General features: G+C 39.6%; 2 protein-coding genes and 2 pseudogenes across 2 annotated transcripts; 2 read left to right on the top strand and 2 right to left on the bottom strand.

Moving 5' to 3' along the window:
- Positions 1 to 1391: 1391 nt before the first annotated feature.
- On the top strand, positions 1392 to 3091 carry LOC117561102 (annotated as a pseudogene).
- Positions 3085 to 13662, bottom strand: LOC117560989 (annotated as a pseudogene).
- A 2609-nt stretch (positions 13663 to 16271) lies between these two features.
- On the top strand, positions 16272 to 17725 carry LOC117561064 (polyubiquitin-B-like). Its single transcript, XM_034238266.1, has 2 exons — positions 16272 to 16392; positions 16987 to 17725. The coding sequence occupies exon 2, from the start codon at positions 16999 to 17001 to the stop codon at positions 17464 to 17466; it is 468 nt and encodes a 155-aa protein (XP_034094157.1). The 5' UTR covers positions 16272 to 16392; positions 16987 to 16998; the 3' UTR covers positions 17467 to 17725.
- On the bottom strand, positions 17529 to 21017 carry LOC117561063 (peroxisomal membrane protein 2-like). The gene is made up of 5 exons (XM_034238264.1): positions 20812 to 21017; positions 19491 to 19613; positions 19187 to 19349; positions 18300 to 18419; positions 17529 to 18202 (listed from the first exon to the last, which is right to left on the bottom strand). The coding sequence occupies exons 1-5, from the start codon at positions 20919 to 20921 to the stop codon at positions 18134 to 18136; spliced, it is 585 nt and encodes a 194-aa protein (XP_034094155.1). The 5' UTR covers positions 20922 to 21017; the 3' UTR covers positions 17529 to 18133.
- Between the last annotated feature and the right edge of the window lie 28 nt (positions 21018 to 21045).

Raw genomic sequence — 21045 nt, forward strand, 5'->3', positions numbered from 1 at the left:
GATTGTCAGATGTCCTGCTTTTATTCAAGTGTTGTTTAACTTTGGTAATAAAAACATATTTTCTATCTTTTTGTTTTGTTTGTTTTAGGTTTACTGTGTGTGGCTAATAATAGACTCTGACGTGTTATTTACATTTTATCTGATGAAAGGATTTTCCCTTTCCTTTTAAAAACTAGACAGACATGTCAACACATGATCTAATCTGTGAATCATCATGTGCCTTAAGGCTCTGATCACCTGAGTTTTGGGAGGTTGTGAGGCCTTCATTTTAAGTGGTGTAAAACAACGTTTTAGTCTGTATTATTATGTAAGATACAAACTAATTATCACAGGAGGAGGGCCAGGTAAAGACCTGAACAGAGCATTCCCTCAATGCTAAACAGTCCTCCTGCATTAGTAAAGTATAAAGTTAGAAAAACCAAAGAGATAACAGAACAATGTTAAAGCGTAAGGGAGAAGGAAACCCTGAATGTGTAGCAAAAGAGAAGAAACTATTATTTCCAATTATTAAAACAAATACACCATACAGAAAGAAATGTTATCAACAGTTTCCAAAAATACATCTCTGATGCAATAATTACACAAAATAATCTGCTTTAATTTCATGCAATTTATCTTAGACAAACTTCCTACAGTTATCGCGTTCACTTTTGGTTTAACTGTACAGTCTAGTCTTAGTTCAGTACTGTTATTGTTATGGTTTAAACCAGGGGTCTCCAAACTTTTTTCACCAAAGGCCACATACAGAAAAATATACGAAGGGCTGGGCCCCTCACTAGAGGTATATTGCCTCATTAGTTCATTTATAAGTTAGCTAAATCAATCAAATGTAGGTAAATTATGCTTGTGAGTGTTAGCAGCTCATCCCTTCAAACAGAAGCCTCAGATTGCCTAATAAGGAGAAATAGGAAGGGTGTATTTCAAGCTTGTTATGTAAATAAGTTATAGGGCTTTTTTCTTATCAAATAAGATATGCTAGAAAAATGTTTCCAACTTTAATTGACTGAATTTATTTGAAAAGTGGTCTTATTAACACATGAATACTACTGTGTTAATAAGACCACTTGTCCATGTTCCATTATACTTTTTATTTTATTTGCTGAGGGCCGATTCAAAATGGTCCGCGGGCCGTAGTTTGGACACCCCTGGTTTAAACGTAACAATACTAAAGAGTCACTTTGAGTTTATCATGAGTCGTCAGTTTATTCAATTACAGAAAAAACTTCACGTCAAGGGGAAAGTCCGGGACTACACCCTTGTACAATGTCCAAAACACTGCAGGTCATTTTTGGAGATTAGAAACCGAAAATGATGAAGGCATGGAAGGGAAAACGAATCTTAAACCAGGGGGCGGGCTCGATCAGCTGGGCAGACTGTATATAAACAGAGGAGAGAAGAAGCCTGCGTCAGCTGCTCCGAGCATCGATTCCTGTCAGTTTAAAGAAGAGCGACGATTTCTGGAGGATTTTTCTAAACTTATCTCAAGGTATGAAGTTTTCTTTATCAGCACTGTCATGAAATCTACCGAGACACTTTATTCTCTGGGGGGGAAAAGGTTTTTTCAAGTGAACTTATTTGTATTAATGTATTCAGTGATATAAAGTATAGAATATATTCACTGTACTTTTTTTTTAATGAGGGACTTGTTGGGGATGTTTTGTTACTTTGTACTAATAAAGTTCAAAGGTAAATAGTGTACTTTTATTACACTGCATTTATTTATTACATTTAGTTACCTTGCAGATTTGCATTAATGGTGTGAAATGGTTACCCCACAGTATTCTCTTCTATTTAATAGGCTGTACCTTTACCAGCTTTGATAACACTTTAATGTATCAATAACATAAAAACATGTCATTTATATTATTCTGAAATAGGCCAATCTGCATAATGAGTACTTTTACCTTTGGTACTTTAAGTATATTTTTATGCTAATACTTTTGTACTTTTACTTGAGTAACATTTTTAATGCACAACTTTTACTTGTAAAAGAGTATTCCTGCACTCTGGTACTTCTACTTTTAATTAAGTACACACTCTTAGTATTTCTTCCACCTCTCAATGTATTTACCTCTCTTTCAGGCCACTTTCATCATGGATCTAACCATCAGTCTGATGAATGGGAGCTCCCACACCCTGAGGGTGCACCCGCATGACACAGTGGGCTCTCTGAAAATACTCATCCAGCAGAAACTAAGGATTGCATGTGAGTCCCAGAAGCTGGTCTTTGAGAACGGCTGCAGCACAACTCTCAACAACGACTCTGCGACCCTCGAGTCCTACGGCCTGCGCTCCGGGGCCAGGGTGAACCTGCTGGTGACCACACCGGCCATAATCCAGGTGTTCCTCAAAAACGAGAAGGGGGTGAGCATCACGTATGACATCAAACCGGATGAGACGGTGAGCCACTTCAAGGAGCAGGGTGGAGGAGAGAGAGCGGGTCCCGGTGAGCCAGCAGAGGCTCCTCCACGAGAGCAGAGAAATGAACGAGGGGAAACTCTCCGACTACAACGTCCGAACGCATAGCACCATCTCCCTGAACCTGCGCCTGAGAGGAGGCTGAGGACACTTTCAGTTAAAAGACATTTCTGGACATTCCTTTATTTCATCTTAAAATGAAGATCATTTAGCTTGTATTTTATTTATTTTTATTTAAATTGCACTCATTAATACATTCCTCGATTAGAAATCATTCCAAAAAGAAAACTTTCTTTGTTTTGGCTTAACAAATATGTTATGAACACATCTTCATGTTATAACTTTAATTATGAGCAAATTGGTTCCACTGCATGTTTTTAAAGCAAGGATATGTGCAATGATACTTGATACTGTTGGTACTTGTCAATGTCGCTAGGTATGTAAATGTCGACCTGTAAATCTGATGTCCTTTATTGTTTTCTGTTGTTTTATTTTTCATGTTGTAACATACTTGCTGCCATGTTGGGCAGGTCTCCCTTGAAAAAGAGATCGATGATCTCAATGGGACCACCTGGTTAAATAAAGGTTTGAATGAATGAATGACACTTCAAAATCTGACTACATCAAATGTACACTGTTACTGTTACACTGTAATAAAGATTGTAATCTTGCACGTCTGTTCTCATTTCCTGTTCTTTACTGAATCTTCAGCTCAGAGTTGAGCTGCACTCTGTACAGACCACAACCATACGAAGTAACCAGAAAGACACACTTTAGCATTGGATTAAAATTGACATTATGATCAAAATCATAATCAATGTTCACTACAGTATCATATTTCTGTAAGCAGTGCTCTGTAAAAAACACTTACATGTATTATGTTGTCATTACAAATGTACTTACATACCAAAGCATGTTATAAAGGCTTAAACTCATTATACAGGTTTCTTAGGTTTATCCAAATAACTGTATGTGAGAATTAGTGTCCATCTTAGAAACAGGTCAAAAGGTAGTAGAGGAAACAGCCCAGTGTTAAAGCCACAGCTTCCGGTTCAGTGAGGTTAGGTCGGGAAGCTTCATTTCCTCACAGATGCAAGGTAGGCGTACCAAAATAAGGCGACCATGTTGGCAAACAGCACTCGGAACTGAAAGCAAAAACAGACACAGGAAGGGAAGGGGGAAACCATTACAAGAGATTCATCTTTTGTTTGATGACAGGATGCCAATGAATGAAGGGCATACCTCGACAGGCACAAAGTTGATATTGACGAACTGAAAGGGAGTCCACACTTTCCAGTTCATTTTCAAGGCAGTCCAGTAACTTCCTCTCATCTTGCTTTCAAAGTCTCTCTATCCTTTTGCCTGGTAGAAAAGATGGGATGGTCATTTAATTTATTTTTCATTTGTCTATATGAAAACTATATAGCATATGTTAACTATACAATTAACATGAAGACACTGGACCAAATACTGTGGTCAAAATGTAGGTTGAAGCATTGCATGAATGTTTTAATCATGTTAAAAGGGGCAGTTTGCCATTTTAACACATCAGATTAGTAATGAGAAAAAGAACTGCGAGCAGCAATGATCTTTTTTGCATAGCAGGGGTCTGTTCTATAGACAGACCGAAGAATGCAGTTGACAATCAGAATCAAGTATTCACAAATCTGTTCACTAATAAATATAATTTTGTCTAAGATAATGATCGTTTTGGCCATGTTTTATGAAATGTAGCAAGAGAAGGACAGGTGGGTTCAATGTCAGTTCTGCATGAGTCTGGAGCACAGGTTTTCAATAAAAGACGGGTTTGATCCGGATCTAGGAAGGTCATTTCAGGGGCTTCTTAAATCTCTGATTTTTAAAACTGTAAAGACCTTTAACAGGAAGTTCTATTAAACCTGTATAATGCAAACAAATTTGAACAACAAAACTGTTGTGACTAACTGGGTTATTGAAAATATGCTTTCATGTTGCATGACAGGAAGTGTATCCTGAAATGTTTCTCCTTCAACCATACTAAAACCAATTGCTCCCTCTGCTGCTGCAATTGTGTATTCCCACAATTTAATGCCGGATCATCTCAAATCACTACCGAGCTCCTTTAATCTGATGGTAAGGGGGACAGTTTCTGAGATGACCTACCTCCAGGATGTTCATAACAAAGTATAACATCAGCAGAAAGCCAGGGGCAAAAACAAGCCGATCCAGTAGCAGACGTTTGACAATTGTTGTGGAAAACTTCTTTATCTATCAATAATCTGGAGATGTACTAGTAATGATCAATAAATGGTCTTTCAGCAAATCAGAGTTGTCTTTCGTTGGTTATTTATTTGAAGCGCTTGAAAGGTACATGTCTCACAGAATACAGAGTAGTCTGCAGGAGTGTGCACAATAGTCACAGAATGGCAAAGCTTATAGGATAGGGCGGGCAGACAGAGTTTTGTGTAGCTATGCGAAACGCCTCAGAAATCTGCTTTCACACAGATGTCTCATATTGCTATTAGACACATGTGTCCTTGAGCTGTTTGAGTGTAACAGAAAACATTCTATGGAAGTTCAAACTTTGTGTGAAGAGGAGTAATTTCAACATAGTCTGCCAAATCAGCTCTGTGGCCTTGAAGCGCTTGAGAATAATAACCCTCATAAGGGCATGCAGAGCACATATCAAGAAATGGTACAGTAGTGTGTAGAAGCATTTGGTTTTAGCATATATAAGGTAATGTCACAAAGTGAATAAAGTCAGTATGTTAGACAGTGGGACGGATGGTTAAACCTTTTATATAATTGTTGCATGTTACATATAGTGTTGTGATTTTAATGTTGTGCGCTGTTTAGCGATGAACTCTTTTTATTTACATGCTTGTTTAACCTCCTCAACGAACTGTCACAACAAAGACACAGACACTGCTGATTGACACACCGGCACCCAGTGAAAATCAGCGATCTCATTCGCCAGTTGCCAAATCCACTCCCCCATAAATACGCCGACCACCCAACCCAGTCTCACGGCATTTCGTGTTCACCAACACGATTTTTAATCTATTGATTCGTGTTCCCCAACACGATTTGCCCCTTTTTTTCGTGTTGCACAGCACGATTTTAAAAGCAATGTATTTCTATTGCCTGCAGCACATCTTTTTCTCCGGTCGGGTCGAGGAAGACCTGAAGCTGTGTGGTTCATGAAACATGTTCTTACTCAATATCAAGCCACAATTATTGCTTTTATTTTAAATCGTATAATTTCGGACTTTTGTTGCCGTCTGTGAGGAAAATAAATGGGGCTCAGAGCCTCAGAATACTGAAATCTGTATTTTTTAAATATTTTTTTCCTTCTAATTTGTTATTCTTTTGAAAATAACACACTGTTATTTACTCACTAATAACACACAATTATCCTTGCTTTTATTGATTGGTTTAATTCCATAATCTCGGGATTTTTTGGCGTCCATCAGGGACTGAATTTCAAAATAAAATATCCGGAAACAGACGTAGGCCTATAAGGGACATTTCGAGCGTCATTGCGATTGTCAACCTTTCTTAGTTTAGGATGGCCGAAGACACTACACTACCCATAATCCCCAGCTATCGTTTAGGACTACAGTCCCCCGTAAGGTTACGCAGAGCGTCAAACAGCTGTGTGAAATGGAACGAAACCACGCCAGACTATCCAAAACTGGAATCGAACGCCCCCCCCAGAACTACACATGCTCTGGCTATTGTGTTTCGCCAAATGTTCTATGGGACGTCTCTACTGAACGTTTTCGTTTTTCCCACAATTAGAAGTTGCCAGTATTAAACACATTGGCGTTATCAAATGTAAAACTATTATATATTATTTATTATAATTAATAAATGGGTGAAAATCACTATATATACCCACATGACAGCTCATTGTTACTTTGTAATTCTACTCCACTACAATTCAGAGGTTAACCTGGTATTTTTACTCCACTGCATTTATTTGAGTTACTTTGCAGATTCTGATTAATGATGTGAAATATAAACAACCCTTAAATCAGACTTTAGTTACACCTGAGTAAAATTCAGGTAAGGTGATTGTCAAGTGCCAACAATCAGGAGAGATATTTGATAGTTGGTGCTTGAGAAGACTAAACATGTATCTACAATTGACATGAATGGAAACGAGTAATAAAGTATATTCATTACTCGTTATTCTCTACTAATAGTTAATTAAAGACTGTATTTATGGCTATTTTGCACATCCCTTTCAAGATTTTCAAAGGTTTATTGACATATCATATACACAACTACGGTGTAGTTATGCAATGAATGAAACACTTGGGTCACAGGTTCCTCAACAGTGCATTACAAGACATCTATCAATATGTGTGTACCTCCACCATTAAACTGTCATATTCTGCACATTTCTTATTCTATCTACATACATACGAGTATAATTCATATGTATAATATCAGTTAAAATAAGTGCTTCAACATAGTTAACATTGCAGGAAAGCAATATATTAGACGTTAAGTACTTTGTCAGGCTTAATATTTATCTGTAGATAGATACCCCCAACGTTTTTTTCTTATTTAAAAGAAGACCTTAATCTGTTATTTAATGTTTAAATAAAGGTTAATTCGTTTTTCTGTTTTGCACCTCCTCCTATTAATATCTTTGTACATGCTGCACTAAACTGTTTTATTGTAGAGATCACTTTATAGTATCTTCTTGATTTTTTATATTCTATATTTCTATATGTATACTTTCCCCCTATGAAAGTATGTACTCTTAATATTTTTTTAATCAAACACAATAATTCAATAACGTGCTTTAACCACTAGATGCACACAAGGTACACAAATGTTTTCCGGATTTCATATCATATAAACACCAAATCCCAGCATGCATTGCGGCTAAAACATCCAATAAACGAGCTTAAAACATAGCTGAGGATCTTGGGTAATGCCTATGTCCGGTTATTTTTATTTTGAAATTCAGTCTCTGACGGAGGCCAAAAAAGCCCGAGATTATGGAATTAAACCAATAAATAAAATCAAGCATAATTGTGTGTTATTGGTGAGTAAATAACAGTGTGTTATTTTGAAAAGAATAACAAATTAGAAGGAAACAAATATTTAAAAAATACAGATTTCAGTATTCTGAGGCTCTGAGCCCCATTTATTTTCCTCACAGACGGCAACAAAAGTCCGAAATTATACGATTTCAAATAAAAGCAATAACTGTGGCTTGATATTGAGTAAGAACATGTTTTTATGAACCACACAGCTTCAGGTCTTCCTCGATCCGACCGGAGAAAAAGACGTGCTGCAGGCAGTAGAAATACATTGCTTTTAAAATCGTGCTGTGCAACACGAAAAAAAATCGTGCTGTGCAACACGAAAAAAAGGGGCAAATCGTGTTGGGGAACACGAATCAATAGATTAAAAATCGTGTTGGTGAACACGAAATGCCGTGAGACTGGGTTGGACCACCTGCTAGACGGCAGCTATTCTTCTCTTGACAGTTGCTGCCTCACCTCGCCGCAGATCGGACCGGATCGGATCCCTCCTGCTCTTCCTCACCTCGCAGCAAATCGGACCGGATCGGATCCCTCCTGCTCCTCCTTACCTCGCCGCAGATCGGACCGGACCCTCCTCTAACCATCGGATTCAACGCTGAAACAAACTCCAGATAAAGGGAAGTGGCTATTTCTCCTGCTTTTGGGCGTCTAGTTTTACGTCACGAAAGTTACATTGTTGTCTCCTCCCCTGAGTCTCCTTTTGTTGTTTTCCGAGGGCTCCGCGACCAGAGGCTGACGGACAGAGTACGGTGGGCCGGCAACGTGGAAATCCTGGCACTGGATTTCCTGGAAGGGACTTGAACCTTGCACTTCTGCCTGGCAAAAACCCGGAGTTTAGTTCGCTTCCAAGCGGACAGGACTTTCAGGATTTTATCAACCCCTGCTAGAACTGTAATTCTTAAGTAACTGGTTTATATTTATTGAAGATTATCTTGTAGTGAGAAGGGACAGGAACGTGAATGGAGGTGGTACATACATAAAGACACCAATTTCAAAAACCGTACTGACCTGCATCATGAAAATATTGAATCTGTGTGGGTTGAAATTCTTTTTGACAATGCTAAATCTGTAATAGTCGGGACAATCTATAGACCACCGGAACAGAGTGACTTTTATGATACATTAGATGGGTGTTTGGCTGATGTGGGGGATGTAGAGACAATTATTATTGGAGACTGGAACACGGATATGCAACGTAAAGACACGTCCGTCTTCAAGTCCTTCAGTAAGATTTGTGATCTGCACGGCTTCAGCCAGCTAATCACCCAACCCACCCGGGTATGTGAAACAACACAAACTACCATTGATCTCATTCTGACCTCTGACAAGTCCAGGATCTCCAGTAAAGGGGTTATAGCATGCGGTTTAAGTGATCATTATATGATATTCTGTACCCGCAAAAAGCTAAAACAAAGGGCCGGCTGTCACAAAACAGTCATATCTAGAGACCTCAAAAACTACTCTAGCGAGGCCTTTAACCTAGAACTGGAGAGCCTGGACTGGTCAGATGAGCTCAGTGGTACACAAGTTGAAGAAACATGGCTTGGTTTCAAAAACAAATTCTCTGCAATACTCAATGATTTGGCCCCCCTAAGAACAATCAGGGTAAAAAATCGCGCTGAGCCGTGGATGCACTCCGGCATACTGACCGCCATGAAAACCAGAGACAAAAAATGCTCTGAGTTTCATAAAAGTCAGTCAATGCTTTCCAAAAGCACGAGCAGTGAACTCCAGGCCCACGTGACTGAACTAAAAATGGAAAGAAACAGACTAAGAAATGACGTAAGCTCCATGATCAAAACTGCCAAAAAGAATTTCATCAATGTCAAAACTGAGGAAAATAAACCCTGTGAACTTTGGAAATTACTCAATAACCAGCTTGGCTGCAGTAAAAAAAACTCAAAACGAGATTTTCTAACTTAAACATAAAGACAGATAACAGGCTCATCACAGACAAACTGGATGTGGCCAAGTACTTGAAATTTTTTTTCACAAACATAGCCACAACTCTTGTAAATAAATGATCCCTCCCACTCAGGGCTTTTTGGAGTAGATCACATCATGACCTACTACAAAAACCTAGGGGTACGCAAAGATGATTTCAGTCTAGCAAGGGTAACAACAGCAGAGGTACTCATTAAACTGAGCGCCCTCCAACCTAACAAGGCCACTGGCCACGACAATATCCCCTCCAAATTCCTCAGAGACACAGCAACCGCCATCTCACCAGTCATAGCTCACATAATTAACCTCTCCATAAAACAGGGAAAAGTACCCAAAGACTTCAAAATTGCAAGAGTAACCCCCCTGCACAAAAAGGGCAGCAAATTGGGACCCAGGCAACTACCGCCCTGTTTCTATTCTTACCTCCATCTCGAAAGTCATGGAAAAAATAGTATATGAACAGGTCGAAAAGTACCTCGCGGAAAAGAAACTAATCTATGAATTTCAATCTGGCTTTAGAACATCCCAATCCACTGACACATGCCTTCTTTATTTGAGCGACCACATCAAATAAGAGGTGGACGAGGGCAAGTACTGCGGCATGGTGATGATGGACCTACAAAAGGCTTTCGACACTGTCAATCACCCCATTCTGATTGACAAGCTAAAAGCAATTGGTTTTGATAAACTATCGGTGAGCTGGATGCAATCCTACCTGGAGGGGAGAGAACAGATGGTGGAGGTAAACTGGTACTCTGTCCCCCCCCCTCCCAGTGAGCTGTGGTGTTCCACAAGGAAGCATATTAGGTCCGTTACTGTTCCTAATTTATGTAAATGACATGTCATCAGCATGTGACTGCAACTTGTTCCTGTTCGTGGACGACTCAGCCCTGCTGGTCTCTGACAGGAACAGGTTGCAGGTTGAAAAAACCCTCAGCTCCGAGCTCGGCAGAATCTGCACCTGGCTCGCCGATAATAAATTATCATTACACCTGGGTAAAACAGAGTCCATTCTCTTCGGTTCGAAAACATAATCTCAGCAAATCCGACGACTTCTCAGTTGCAGTGGGTGACATTATTGTCACAAGTAAGAAGGAAATTACATACCTAGGATCTATTCTTGAGGCAAACCTCTCCTGTGACAAAATGGCATCCAATGTAATAAAAAAAGTCAATCAAAGAACTAGATTCCTATACCGGATCTCCTCTCTGGTAAACAAAAACACCCTGAAAACTCTGGCAGGAGCACTCATTCAAGGGTACTATGACTATGCTTGCACGTCATGGTACCATAGCACCTCCAAGGCGCTAAAAATAAAACTTCAAACATCGCAAAATAAACTGGTCAGACTACTGCTTGACCTTTCATCTAGAACCCACCTCACCTCTGCCCACTTTGACAACCTGGCTTAGAGTAGAAGACAGAGTACAGCTACTTGCAATGGGCCTGGTCTACAAGATCCACTACACCTCTATGGTACCCATGTACATGTCAAAATTCTTCCCAAAGGTCAAGGAATACCATGATCATAACACCAGAGGGAGCTCCACAAATCATGTGAAACCCAGATTTGGCACAAAAAAGGGGAATACACGTTTCGCAATTATGCCACATCAAGGTGGAACGCTCTTCCCACAACTGTAAAGGAAAGTAAAACTATACTTACCTTCAAAACCTCTCTTAAAGAGCACCTTCGGGGGAGAGCATTGCAAAACTGGCCCCGGTAATGGTGCAAATCTCAACCTGTCGTACAATGGACAGCTTCCCCCCCCATCTATGTATATACTCGCATTTTAGACTCTGTTACTAACTGTATATCTGTAGACTTGGTATGTCTTAAATGTCCGGTTAGGATGTATTAGAACGAAATCTAAAATGAAAATTGTAAATAAGCAATCTGTATGTAAAAAACCACCTGTATGTCAAATATGTCTTATATGTCTTAAATGACATGATGAATTGGAATGGGGGACCCTGATGTAAACAAGACGAAAGTCTTTCTCTGGTCTGTATCCCCTTAACAATTGTATGTTTTGAGCTGTACTGTACTGTACCCAATATACAAGCTGTTAATAAACTTTTCAATCAATCAATCAGAACATTATTTTAACCTTAAGTTATTTTTAAGTATTTATCAAAGGAGTGTTTTTAAAGTAACTTTGTACAAATAAACCATTTTACACCTATTGTGCTGTCCTTCTCACTGTATTGGTGTGGCCGGGAATCCGAATCTTTCAATATAAATGTGATGTTAACAGGCCTCACTAGGCTGTTACAGTAACATAAGAAATTGCCACTACACTATGCAGAGCGGGTCTGTTGCGGGCATTCACATCTCCATCAGCTGGTAGAAGATATGGCTCACTGGACCTGTGATAAAAAAACCTGAAATACACAGGAACATAGAGGACAGGTAATTTCCCCACAATTGGTGATGCATTTTAGCACAAAATCAAAAACCCTTACATGTATTTTCCTGTCATTTAGCACATCAACCCTCAATTTTGTTTCCATATAAGGTCTCGCCAAAAGGTTGCATATCGAGCAGCTGCAGCCGAGTCGATCTCACCGGCCGGGGCTCCACTCTTGATCTTTTTTCTTGCCTCCAAAATCTGAGACAGAACATGTCCTAAAGCTGAGCTCTGACATTTTACAGAGAACATAATATATCTACAAGATAATAAATTGTATTGATTATGAAAATAATATTTAGGTGTGGCTTTAGTTTTGAGGGACAAAATCTCACAATTGTCAGCATTACAAAACTTCAGAGATTACCAGAGGTGGAGTTATTGGGCATGAGTCATGGCAGTGTGTGCTGATTCGAAATGATTAATAGAGGCAATTACTTTATTCAATGGTTACTGATGCGGCTTTCACACCAGCGCTTTTCCCTTTCTAGCTCCGAGCTAGAGCTTTTCTGGTTCAGCTCCGGTTTCCCTTTTCTGCTCCCGCTCTGTTCACACCGCCCAGAGCCCGACTGGTGCTGCCGCTGCTGCGTCATGACGTCATCGTTTACATCGCTGATTTGCTCCCCAACGGCGTTACGGCGCTCACAACAACAACAACAACAACAACAACAACAACAACAACAACAACGGGGAACTGCGTCGGGTCGATGATCGTGTTGCTTTTAATCACACGAAGCCAGATTAAATTGAATAACGACTTCTCCAACCTTATACTTTGCTCCAGAGTACCGTAGTTCATTGTTTATTAATGTGTTTCTGCAGCATTTACCGACCGCTGCAGTGTTGGCTGCTCTTCCACGGGAGTTTATTCTCCTCCGTTAGCTCCCGGTTAGCTCACACTGCTGCAGCCGCTCTAAAGTATTCACTGTCCGACTCACACAAGCAGCTGATACATATCCCCAGTTCCCCTTAGCCTAAGTGAATGTGTGTCAGTCTGAATTGACGCTGTTTGGTATCACAACGCTGTTATGAAAGTTTCTCTGGTATAAAATGGGTGATGTTAGCATAGCAACCGAAGCTAAACTGACTACTTAGTTACTATTGCTATCCTATTGTGGCATAAACCGTTTTCTACAGGCACATTTTACCGGCGTATTTTTATTATGATTCTACTTGTGATAGTCGGACACGACAACCTGTGCAGCCCATGTATTGATTCCATCCGATAGCTGCTATAATACAAAACAAAACGTCTGCCTCTCTCCACAATGATCAATAACAGTGAACGGATGGTCAAAGTAAGGTACAAATAAACAGAATCACACGAAGCCTGGTTAGTGTTTGCCTGACTTTATAAGTGTGTTTATAAGCACTACTGCTTGTAGTCAGGCATGACAGTCGACCCATGTTCAGGGGAGGAGGGTTTAGTTTCCTGCACGCCTAGACGTAAGAGAGACGTAAGCGACGCCACCTCTTAGCTCCGATGCTCTTGCCTCTAGACCGACAATTTTTTGGAGCTGGAAGTGAACCCGATTCCGGAGCTAAGAGCCGGCGCCGCTGCGGTGTGAACAGGAAAAACCGGCGCTTTTCAGGCTCCAGCTCCGAGCCGGAGCTGAAAAAGCGCTGGTGTGAAAGGGGCATAAGAGTTAAAGACATTCTTAAAATGTTGGGGAAAGAATGTGTCATGCATACATTTCTTACGCAACACACTTTTAATTGACAGCCTGTGCATATCCCTGCCGACCTGGTGGACCAACTGAAGCCACTGCCGCTGGTGGATTTCCGCTCCAAACAGGGACTGGCCTGTTTGGAGGAAGCCATCAGATTTGCAGATCAGCTTCATGCTGTTGACACTTCAGGGGTGGAACCAATGGATTCAGTTCTGGAGGACAGGTATGGTTCAACCAGTTATGAAAACAGTGTATTTGTATGTTGGCCTCCTCATCCCAGCTATATCAAATGAGCCCCAACTGTAGCACAGTTTTAAACTGAGCCTATTGCATAAATATTGCTCTTCAAACACACTGTTGAAGAATATTTTGTGGCACCACTAGGTGAGAATAAACCTGAATACATGTATTTTTAAACATTAGAGCGGATTGTATCATTGGTTTTAAATAATTAAGAGTATATGGGAATGAAATTGAACAAGGCCCCATTGGTTGCTGATGTACTTCTGCCTCTCTACACTTGCCTGCACTATATGCTCTTCCCATACATTTGTACTACTGGCTTCTCTATGGCTGAATAACTAATCAGAGTTTAAAGAATATATTAATATGGACTGGTGCAATATCCAAATCTCAAAAGACACAATATTTTATAAGGTTAAAGGTGTGTAAAGATACCATTTTCTATCAGGCAGTGTTGTGATTCACAAACCAGATTCTAAAGACTTAAAGGTCCCATGTCATGGCCATTTATACTGATCATAATTCCATTGTTGAGGTATATTAGAATAGTTGTGCAATTTTCCAAACTCACATTGGTTTCTCATACAGCATCTCTGTATAGTATGTGTATTCACTCTCTGTCCTAAACGGCTTGTTGGACCTCCCCCCCACCCTCCCTCCTTGTGAGCCCACTCTGTTCTGATGAGTCTACCACCATTACAGCGGAACATCAGTGATTATGTGTTGCTATGGCGTTAGCAACCAGAAAATGACACCAGTAAGGACAAACCGATGAGAATACTGCGTGGGGTCTGGGTGCCGTGTTGGCGGGACGTTGCGCGGCTCGCTGCTGCGAGGAGCGGACAGTGTGAGCTGGGTTCGTTTCCTGCTTGCTGCATGCGGATCTGCGAGACAGCGAGACATCGCAAATGGACGCGGGCTGGGTGCTGAGGGGGCTGCAGCACCCCCATCTGCAGCAACCCCCCCCCCCCCCCCCTCACAGTTTCGCCGCTGAGAGAGTGTGTGTGTGTGTGAGGAGCTCCACGGATTGGTCCATTTGGGTATGGTCACATCACTGTACCCAGGAAGAAAAAGAGAAATCAACGAGGCGTTCTGGGGCAGCACAGACAGGTCTTTTCTGTGTTTGGACAACCTGTGTTATGAGGACATTGATAAGGAATGTTGTACAGGGCTTGTGACTTACATTGTGACAGTGATTGTCAGATGTCCTGTTTTTATTCAAGTGTTGTTTAACTTTGGTAATAAAAAACATGTTCTATCTTTTCGTTTTGTTTGTTTTAGGTTTACTGTGTGTGACTAATAATAGACTGACGTGTTATTTAGATTTTAACTGATGAAAGGATTTTCCCTTTCCTTTTAAAAACGATGCAGACCTGTCAACACATGATCTAATCTGTGAATCATAAACCTGCCTTAAGGCTCTGATCACCTGAGCTTTACAGGGAGGTTGTGAGGCCTTCATTTTAAGTGGTGTAAAAAAACCGTTTTAGTCTGTATTATTATTTAAGATACAAACTAATTATCACAAGAGGAGGGCCAAGTAAAGACCTAATGAACAGAGCTCTCCCATGCTGAACAGTCCTCCTGCATTAGTAAAGTATAAAGTTAGAAAAACCAAAGAGATAACAGAACAAGATTGGTAGTAAAAGAGAAGAGACTATTTATTATTTCCAATTGTTAAAACAAATACACCATACAGAAAGAAAAATGTTATCAACAGTTTCCAAAAATACATCTCTGATGCAATAATTACACAAAATAATCTGCGTTAAATTTCATGCAATTTATCTTAGACAAACTTCCTACAGTTATCGCGTTCACTTTTTGGTTTAACTACAGTCTAGTCTTAGTTCAGTACTGTTATTGTTATGGTTTAAACCAGGGGTCTCCAAACTTTTTTCACCGAGGGCCACATACAGAAAAATATACGAAGGGCTGGGCCCCTCACTAGAGGTATATTGCCTCATTAGTTCATTTATAAATTAGCTAAATCAATCAAATGTAGGTAAATTATGCTTGTGAGTGTTAGCAGCTCATCCCTTCAAACAGAAGCTCAGATTGCCTAATAGGGAGAAATAGGAAGGGTGTATTTCAAGCTTGTTATGTAAATAAGTCATTGGGCTTTTTTCTTATCAAATAAGATAATTTATGCTAGAAAATGTTTCCAACTTTAATTGACTGAATTTATTTGAAAAGTAGTCTTAACACATGAATACTACTGTGTTAATAAGACCACTTGTCAATGTTACATTATACTTTTTTTATTTGCTGAGGGCCGATTCAAAATGGTCCGCGGCCCGTAGTTTGGACACCCCTGGTTTAAATTTATGAAATAACAATACTAAAGAGTCACTTTGAGTTTATCAGTTTATTCAATTACAGAAAAAACTTCAGGTCAAGGGGAAAGTCCGGGACTACGCCCTCGTGCACTTTACAATGTCCAAAACACTGCCGGTCATTTTTGGATAATAGAAACCGAAAATGATGAAGGCATGGAAGGGAAAACGAATCTTAAACCAGGGGGCGGGCTCGATCAGCTGGGCAGACTGTATATAAACAGAGGAGAGAAGAAGCCTGCGTCAGCTGCTCCGGAGAAACGATTCCTGTCAGTTTAAAGAAGAGCGACGATTTCTGGAGGATTTTTCTAAACTTATCTCAAGGTATGAAGTTTTCTTTATCAGCACTGTCATGAAATGTACCGCAACACTTTATTCTCTGGGGGGAACAAGTTTTTTTCTAGTGGACTTATTTGTATTAATGTATTCAGTGATGTAAAGTATAGAATATATTCACTGTACTTTTTTTTTTAAATGAGAGACTTGTTGGGGATGTTTTGGTACTTTGTACTAATAAAGTTCAAAGGTAAATAGTGTACTTTTACTCCACTGCATTTATTTAGTTACCTTGCAGATTTGCATTAATGTTTTGAAATGGTTACCCCAAAGTATTCACTTTTATTTAATAGGCTGTACCTTTACCAGCTTTGATAACACTTTAATGTATCAATAACATATAATCAAAACATGGAACTTGTATTATTCTGAAATAGGCCAATCTGCATAATGAGTACTTTTACCTTTGATACTTTAAGTATATTTGTATGCTAATACTTTTGTACTTTTACTTGAGTAACATTTTTAATGCACAACTTTTACTTGTAAAAGAGTATTCCTCCACTCTGGTACTTCTACTTTTAATTAAGTACACACTCTTAGTATTTCTTCCACCTCTCAATGTATTTACCTTTCTTTCAGGCCACTTTCACCATGGATCTAACCATCAGTCTGATGAATGGGAGCTCCCACATCCTGAGGGTGCACCCGCATGACACAGTGGGCTCTCTGAAAATACTCATCCAGCAGAAACTAAGGATTTCATGTGAGACCCAGAAGCTGGTCTTTGAGAACGGCTGCAGCACAACTCTCAACAACGACTCTGCGACCCTCGAGTCCTACGGCCTGCGCTCCGGGGCCAAGGTGAACCTGCTGGTGACCACACCGGCCATAATCCAGGTGTTCCTCAAAAACGAGAAGGGGGTGAGCAGCACGTATGACATCAAACCGGATGAGATGGTGAGCCACTTCAGGAGCAGGGTGGAGGAGAGAGAGCGGGTCCCGGTGAGCCAGCAGAGGCTCCTCCACGAGAGCAGAGAGATGAACGAGGGGAAACTCTCCGACTACAACGTCCGAGCAAATAGCACCATCTTCCTGAACCTGCGGCTGAGAGGAGGCTGAGGACACTTTCAGTTAAAAGACATTTCTGGACATTCCTTTATTTTATCTAAAAATGAAGATCATTTAGCTTATATTTTTATTTAAATTGCACTCATTAATACATTCCTCGATTAGAAATCATTCCAAAAATAAAACTTTCTTTGTTTTGGCTTTACAAATATGTTATAAACACATCTTCATGTTATAATTGTATTATGACACTTCAAATCTGACTACATCAAATGTACACTGTTAAAAAATAATAAAGATTGTAATCTTGCATGTCTGTTCTCATTTCCTGTTCTTTACTGAATCTTCAGCTCAGGGTTGAGCTGCACTCTGTACAGACCACAACCAGAAGTAACCAGAAAGACACACTTTAGCATTGGATTAAAATTGACATTATGATCAAAATAATATGTTCACAATGTTCACTACAGTATCACATTTCTGTAAGCAGTGCTCTGTAAAAAAAACACTTGCATGTATTATGTTGTCATTACAAATGTACTAACATACCAAAGCATGTTATAAAGGCTTAAACTCATTATACAGGTTTCTTAGGTGTATCCAAATAACTGTATGTGAGAATTAGTGTCCATCTTAGAAACAGGTCAAAAGGTAGTAGAGAAAACAGCCCAATGTTAAAGCCACAGCTTCCGGTTCAGTGAGGTTAGGTCGGGAAGCTTCATTTCCTCACAGATGCAAGGTAGGCGTACCAAAATAAGGCGACCATGTTGGCAAACAGCACTCGGAACTGAAAGCAAAAACAGACACAGGAAGGGAAGGGGGAAACCATTACAAGAGATTCATCTTTTGTTTGATGACAGGATGCCAATGAATGAAGGGCATACCTCGACAGGCACAAAGTTGATATTGACGAACTGAAAGGGAGTCCACACTTTCCAGTTCATTTTCAAGGCAGTCCAGTAACTTCCTCTCATCTTGCTTTCAAAGTCTCTCCATCCTTTTGCCTGGTAGAAAAGATGGGACGGTAATTTGGTTTCATTTATTTTTCATTTGTCTATGAAAACGATAAAGCATGTGTTTACTATACAATAAACATGAAGACACTGGACCAAATACTGTGGTCAAAATGTAGGTTGAAGCATTGCATGAGTGTTTTAATCATATGTTAAAAGGGGCAGTTTACCATTTTAACACATCAGATTAGTAATGCGAAAATAACTGCTTGCATAGCAATGATCTTTTTTGCATAGCAGAGGTCTGCTCTATAGAAATAACAGACCGAAGAATGCAGTTGACAATCAGAAGCAAGTATTCACAAATCTGTTCAAATATAAATATTATTTTATCCGAGATAATGATCAGTTTGGCCATGTTTTATCAAATTTAGCATTTAACAGTTGGGTTCAACATCAGTTCTGCAGGTTTTCAATAAAAGACGGGTTTGATCCGGATCTAGGAAGGTCATTTCAGGGGCTTTTTAAATCTCTGATTTTTAAAACTGTAAAGACCTTTAATAGGAAGTTTCATTGAATCTGTAAAATGCAAACAAATTTGAACAAAAAAACTGTTGTGACTAACTGGGTTATTGAACATTTGCTTTGCATGACAGGAGGTGTATCCTTTTTCTCCTTCAACCAGACTCAGGGCTAAACAAATTGCTCCCTCTGCTGCTGCAATTGTGTATTCCCACAACTTAATGCCGGAGCATCTCAAATCACTACAGAGCTCCTTTAATCTGATGTTAAGGGGGACAGTTTCTGAGATGACCTACCTCCAGGATGTTCATAACAAAGTAGAAAATCAGCAGAAAGCCAGGGGCAAAAATAAGCCGATCCAGTAGCAGACGTTTGACTATGCAGAGCGGGTCTGTTGCGGGCATCCACACCTCCATCAGCTGGTAGAAGATATGGCTCACCGGACCTGTGATACAAAACCTGAAATACACGAGAACATAGAGGACAGGTAATTTCCCCACAATTGGTGATGCATTTTAGCTCACAATCAAAAACCATTACATGTATTTTCCTGTCATTTAGCACATCAACCCTCAATTTTGTTTCCATATAAGGTCTCACCCAAAGGTTGCATATCGTGCAGCTGCAGCCGGGTCGATCTCACCGACCGGGGCTCCACTCTTGATCTTTTTTCTTGCCTCCAAAATCTGAGACAGAACATTTCCTAAAGCTGAGAGGATGCCACTAAAAATATCAAAACACACAAGAGAACTCTTTTAATATGCAGCAGATACAGTTATCATAGTATTATTATCCAATAAAACCAGTGTCAAAAACTAGGGGAGGTTTTCAGGGCAGAAGCTGATTGGCTACAGAGTGATGAGACCAGAGGGCAGTCAGTGGTTAGTGCAAACAAAGGAGATACACTTTGAAGTCAACAACCACATTGAAAACTGCTAACAAATTCGCAGAGGTGGGATGTAACGAAGTACATTTACTCAAGTACTGCACTTAAGTACAATGTATGCTACTTTATACTTCAATTCCACTACAATTCAAAGGTAAATAGTGTACTTTTACTCCACTACATGTATTTTGTACTTTTGTGGGACTAATAAAGGATTTCTGATTCTGATAGTTACTTTACAGATTTGGAATAATAATGTGAAATATAAATCAACACTTAAATAAGACTTTAGTTACACCTGGAGTATATTCACACACTACCCTTCAGAATACAAAGTCAATAAAACTAGCTGCACCTTCATCAGCTTTGATAACACTTTAATGCATCAATAAAATATAATAATCTACAGTAAAGGTATTTATTTATTTAAATATTTTTGCTACTTTGTACTTCTACCCTAATAAAGTTCAAAGTTAAATAGGGTACTTTTACTCCACTGCATTTATGTATTACATGTAGTTACTTTGCAGATTTGCATTAATGGTGTGAAATATAATCAACACTTAAATAAGACTTTAGTCACACCTGGATTATATTCACCAGTTACCCTACACAGTATTCAAATATATTAAATAAATAGGGAGCACCTTTACCAGATTTGAAACCACTTTAATGTATCAATAAAATATAATAAAATATAATATATATTATTCTGAAATGGACCAACCCGCATAATGTGTACTTTTCTACTTTAAGTATATTTTCATGCTAATGCTTTTGTACTTTAACTCGAGTAACATTTTAAATGGAGTACCATTACTAGTAACAGAGTATTCCTACACTCAGATACTTCTACTTTTATTTAATCTGAGTACTTCTCCGTACCTCTGCAGATTGCGACATATTACAATGTAGCAAACAGTAATCTATACAAAAACACGTTGATTTGTTCTGAATGTCAAACTGTGTAAACAACTTGAAACAAGCACGAGGCTGCAGAACAGTGACAGTCAGGGAATAAGCAGAGCTACAGACCTCGTCACAGACTTAGTAAGGATGGGGTAATTCTTCAGAAGAACCAGATACTGCTGCAGTAAACGGAAATGTATGGACGCATCCCGGACTGGCAGGCTCTGCACAGGCATTGTCAGTAGTTTAACTGCACAAACATTAACAGACTGACAGGGGCGAAGTTTAAAAGGAGCTTTCCAATATCTTCCTGTTTACGTCATTACGTCACTGGCAGAGCCGCGCCTTTACGTCGACAAG

This window comes from Gymnodraco acuticeps, unplaced genomic scaffold (assembly GCF_902827175.1).
Source record: "Gymnodraco acuticeps unplaced genomic scaffold, fGymAcu1.1, whole genome shotgun sequence".
NCBI lineage: Eukaryota > Metazoa > Chordata > Actinopteri > Perciformes > Bathydraconidae > Gymnodraco > Gymnodraco acuticeps.

What these genes read in the sequence shown, in the direction of transcription:
- LOC117561063 (XM_034238264.1), bottom strand. Translation starts at nt 20,921, where the DNA reads ATGCCTGTGCAGAGCCTGCCAGTCCGGGATGCGTCCATACATTTCCGT. An exon ending in CTTACTAAGTCTGTGACGAG is followed by an intron (nt 19,614 to 20,811) that starts GTCTGTAGCTCT and finishes TGATATTTTTAG; the next exon opens with TGGCATCCTCTCAGCTTTAG. An exon ending in GCACGATATGCAACCTTTGG is followed by an intron (nt 19,350 to 19,490) that starts GTGAGACCTTAT and finishes CGTGTATTTCAG; the next exon opens with GTTTTGTATCACAGGTCCGG.
- LOC117561064 (XM_034238266.1), top strand. Translation starts at nt 16,999, where the DNA reads ATGGATCTAACCATCAGTCTGATGAATGGGAGCTCCCACATCCTGAGG.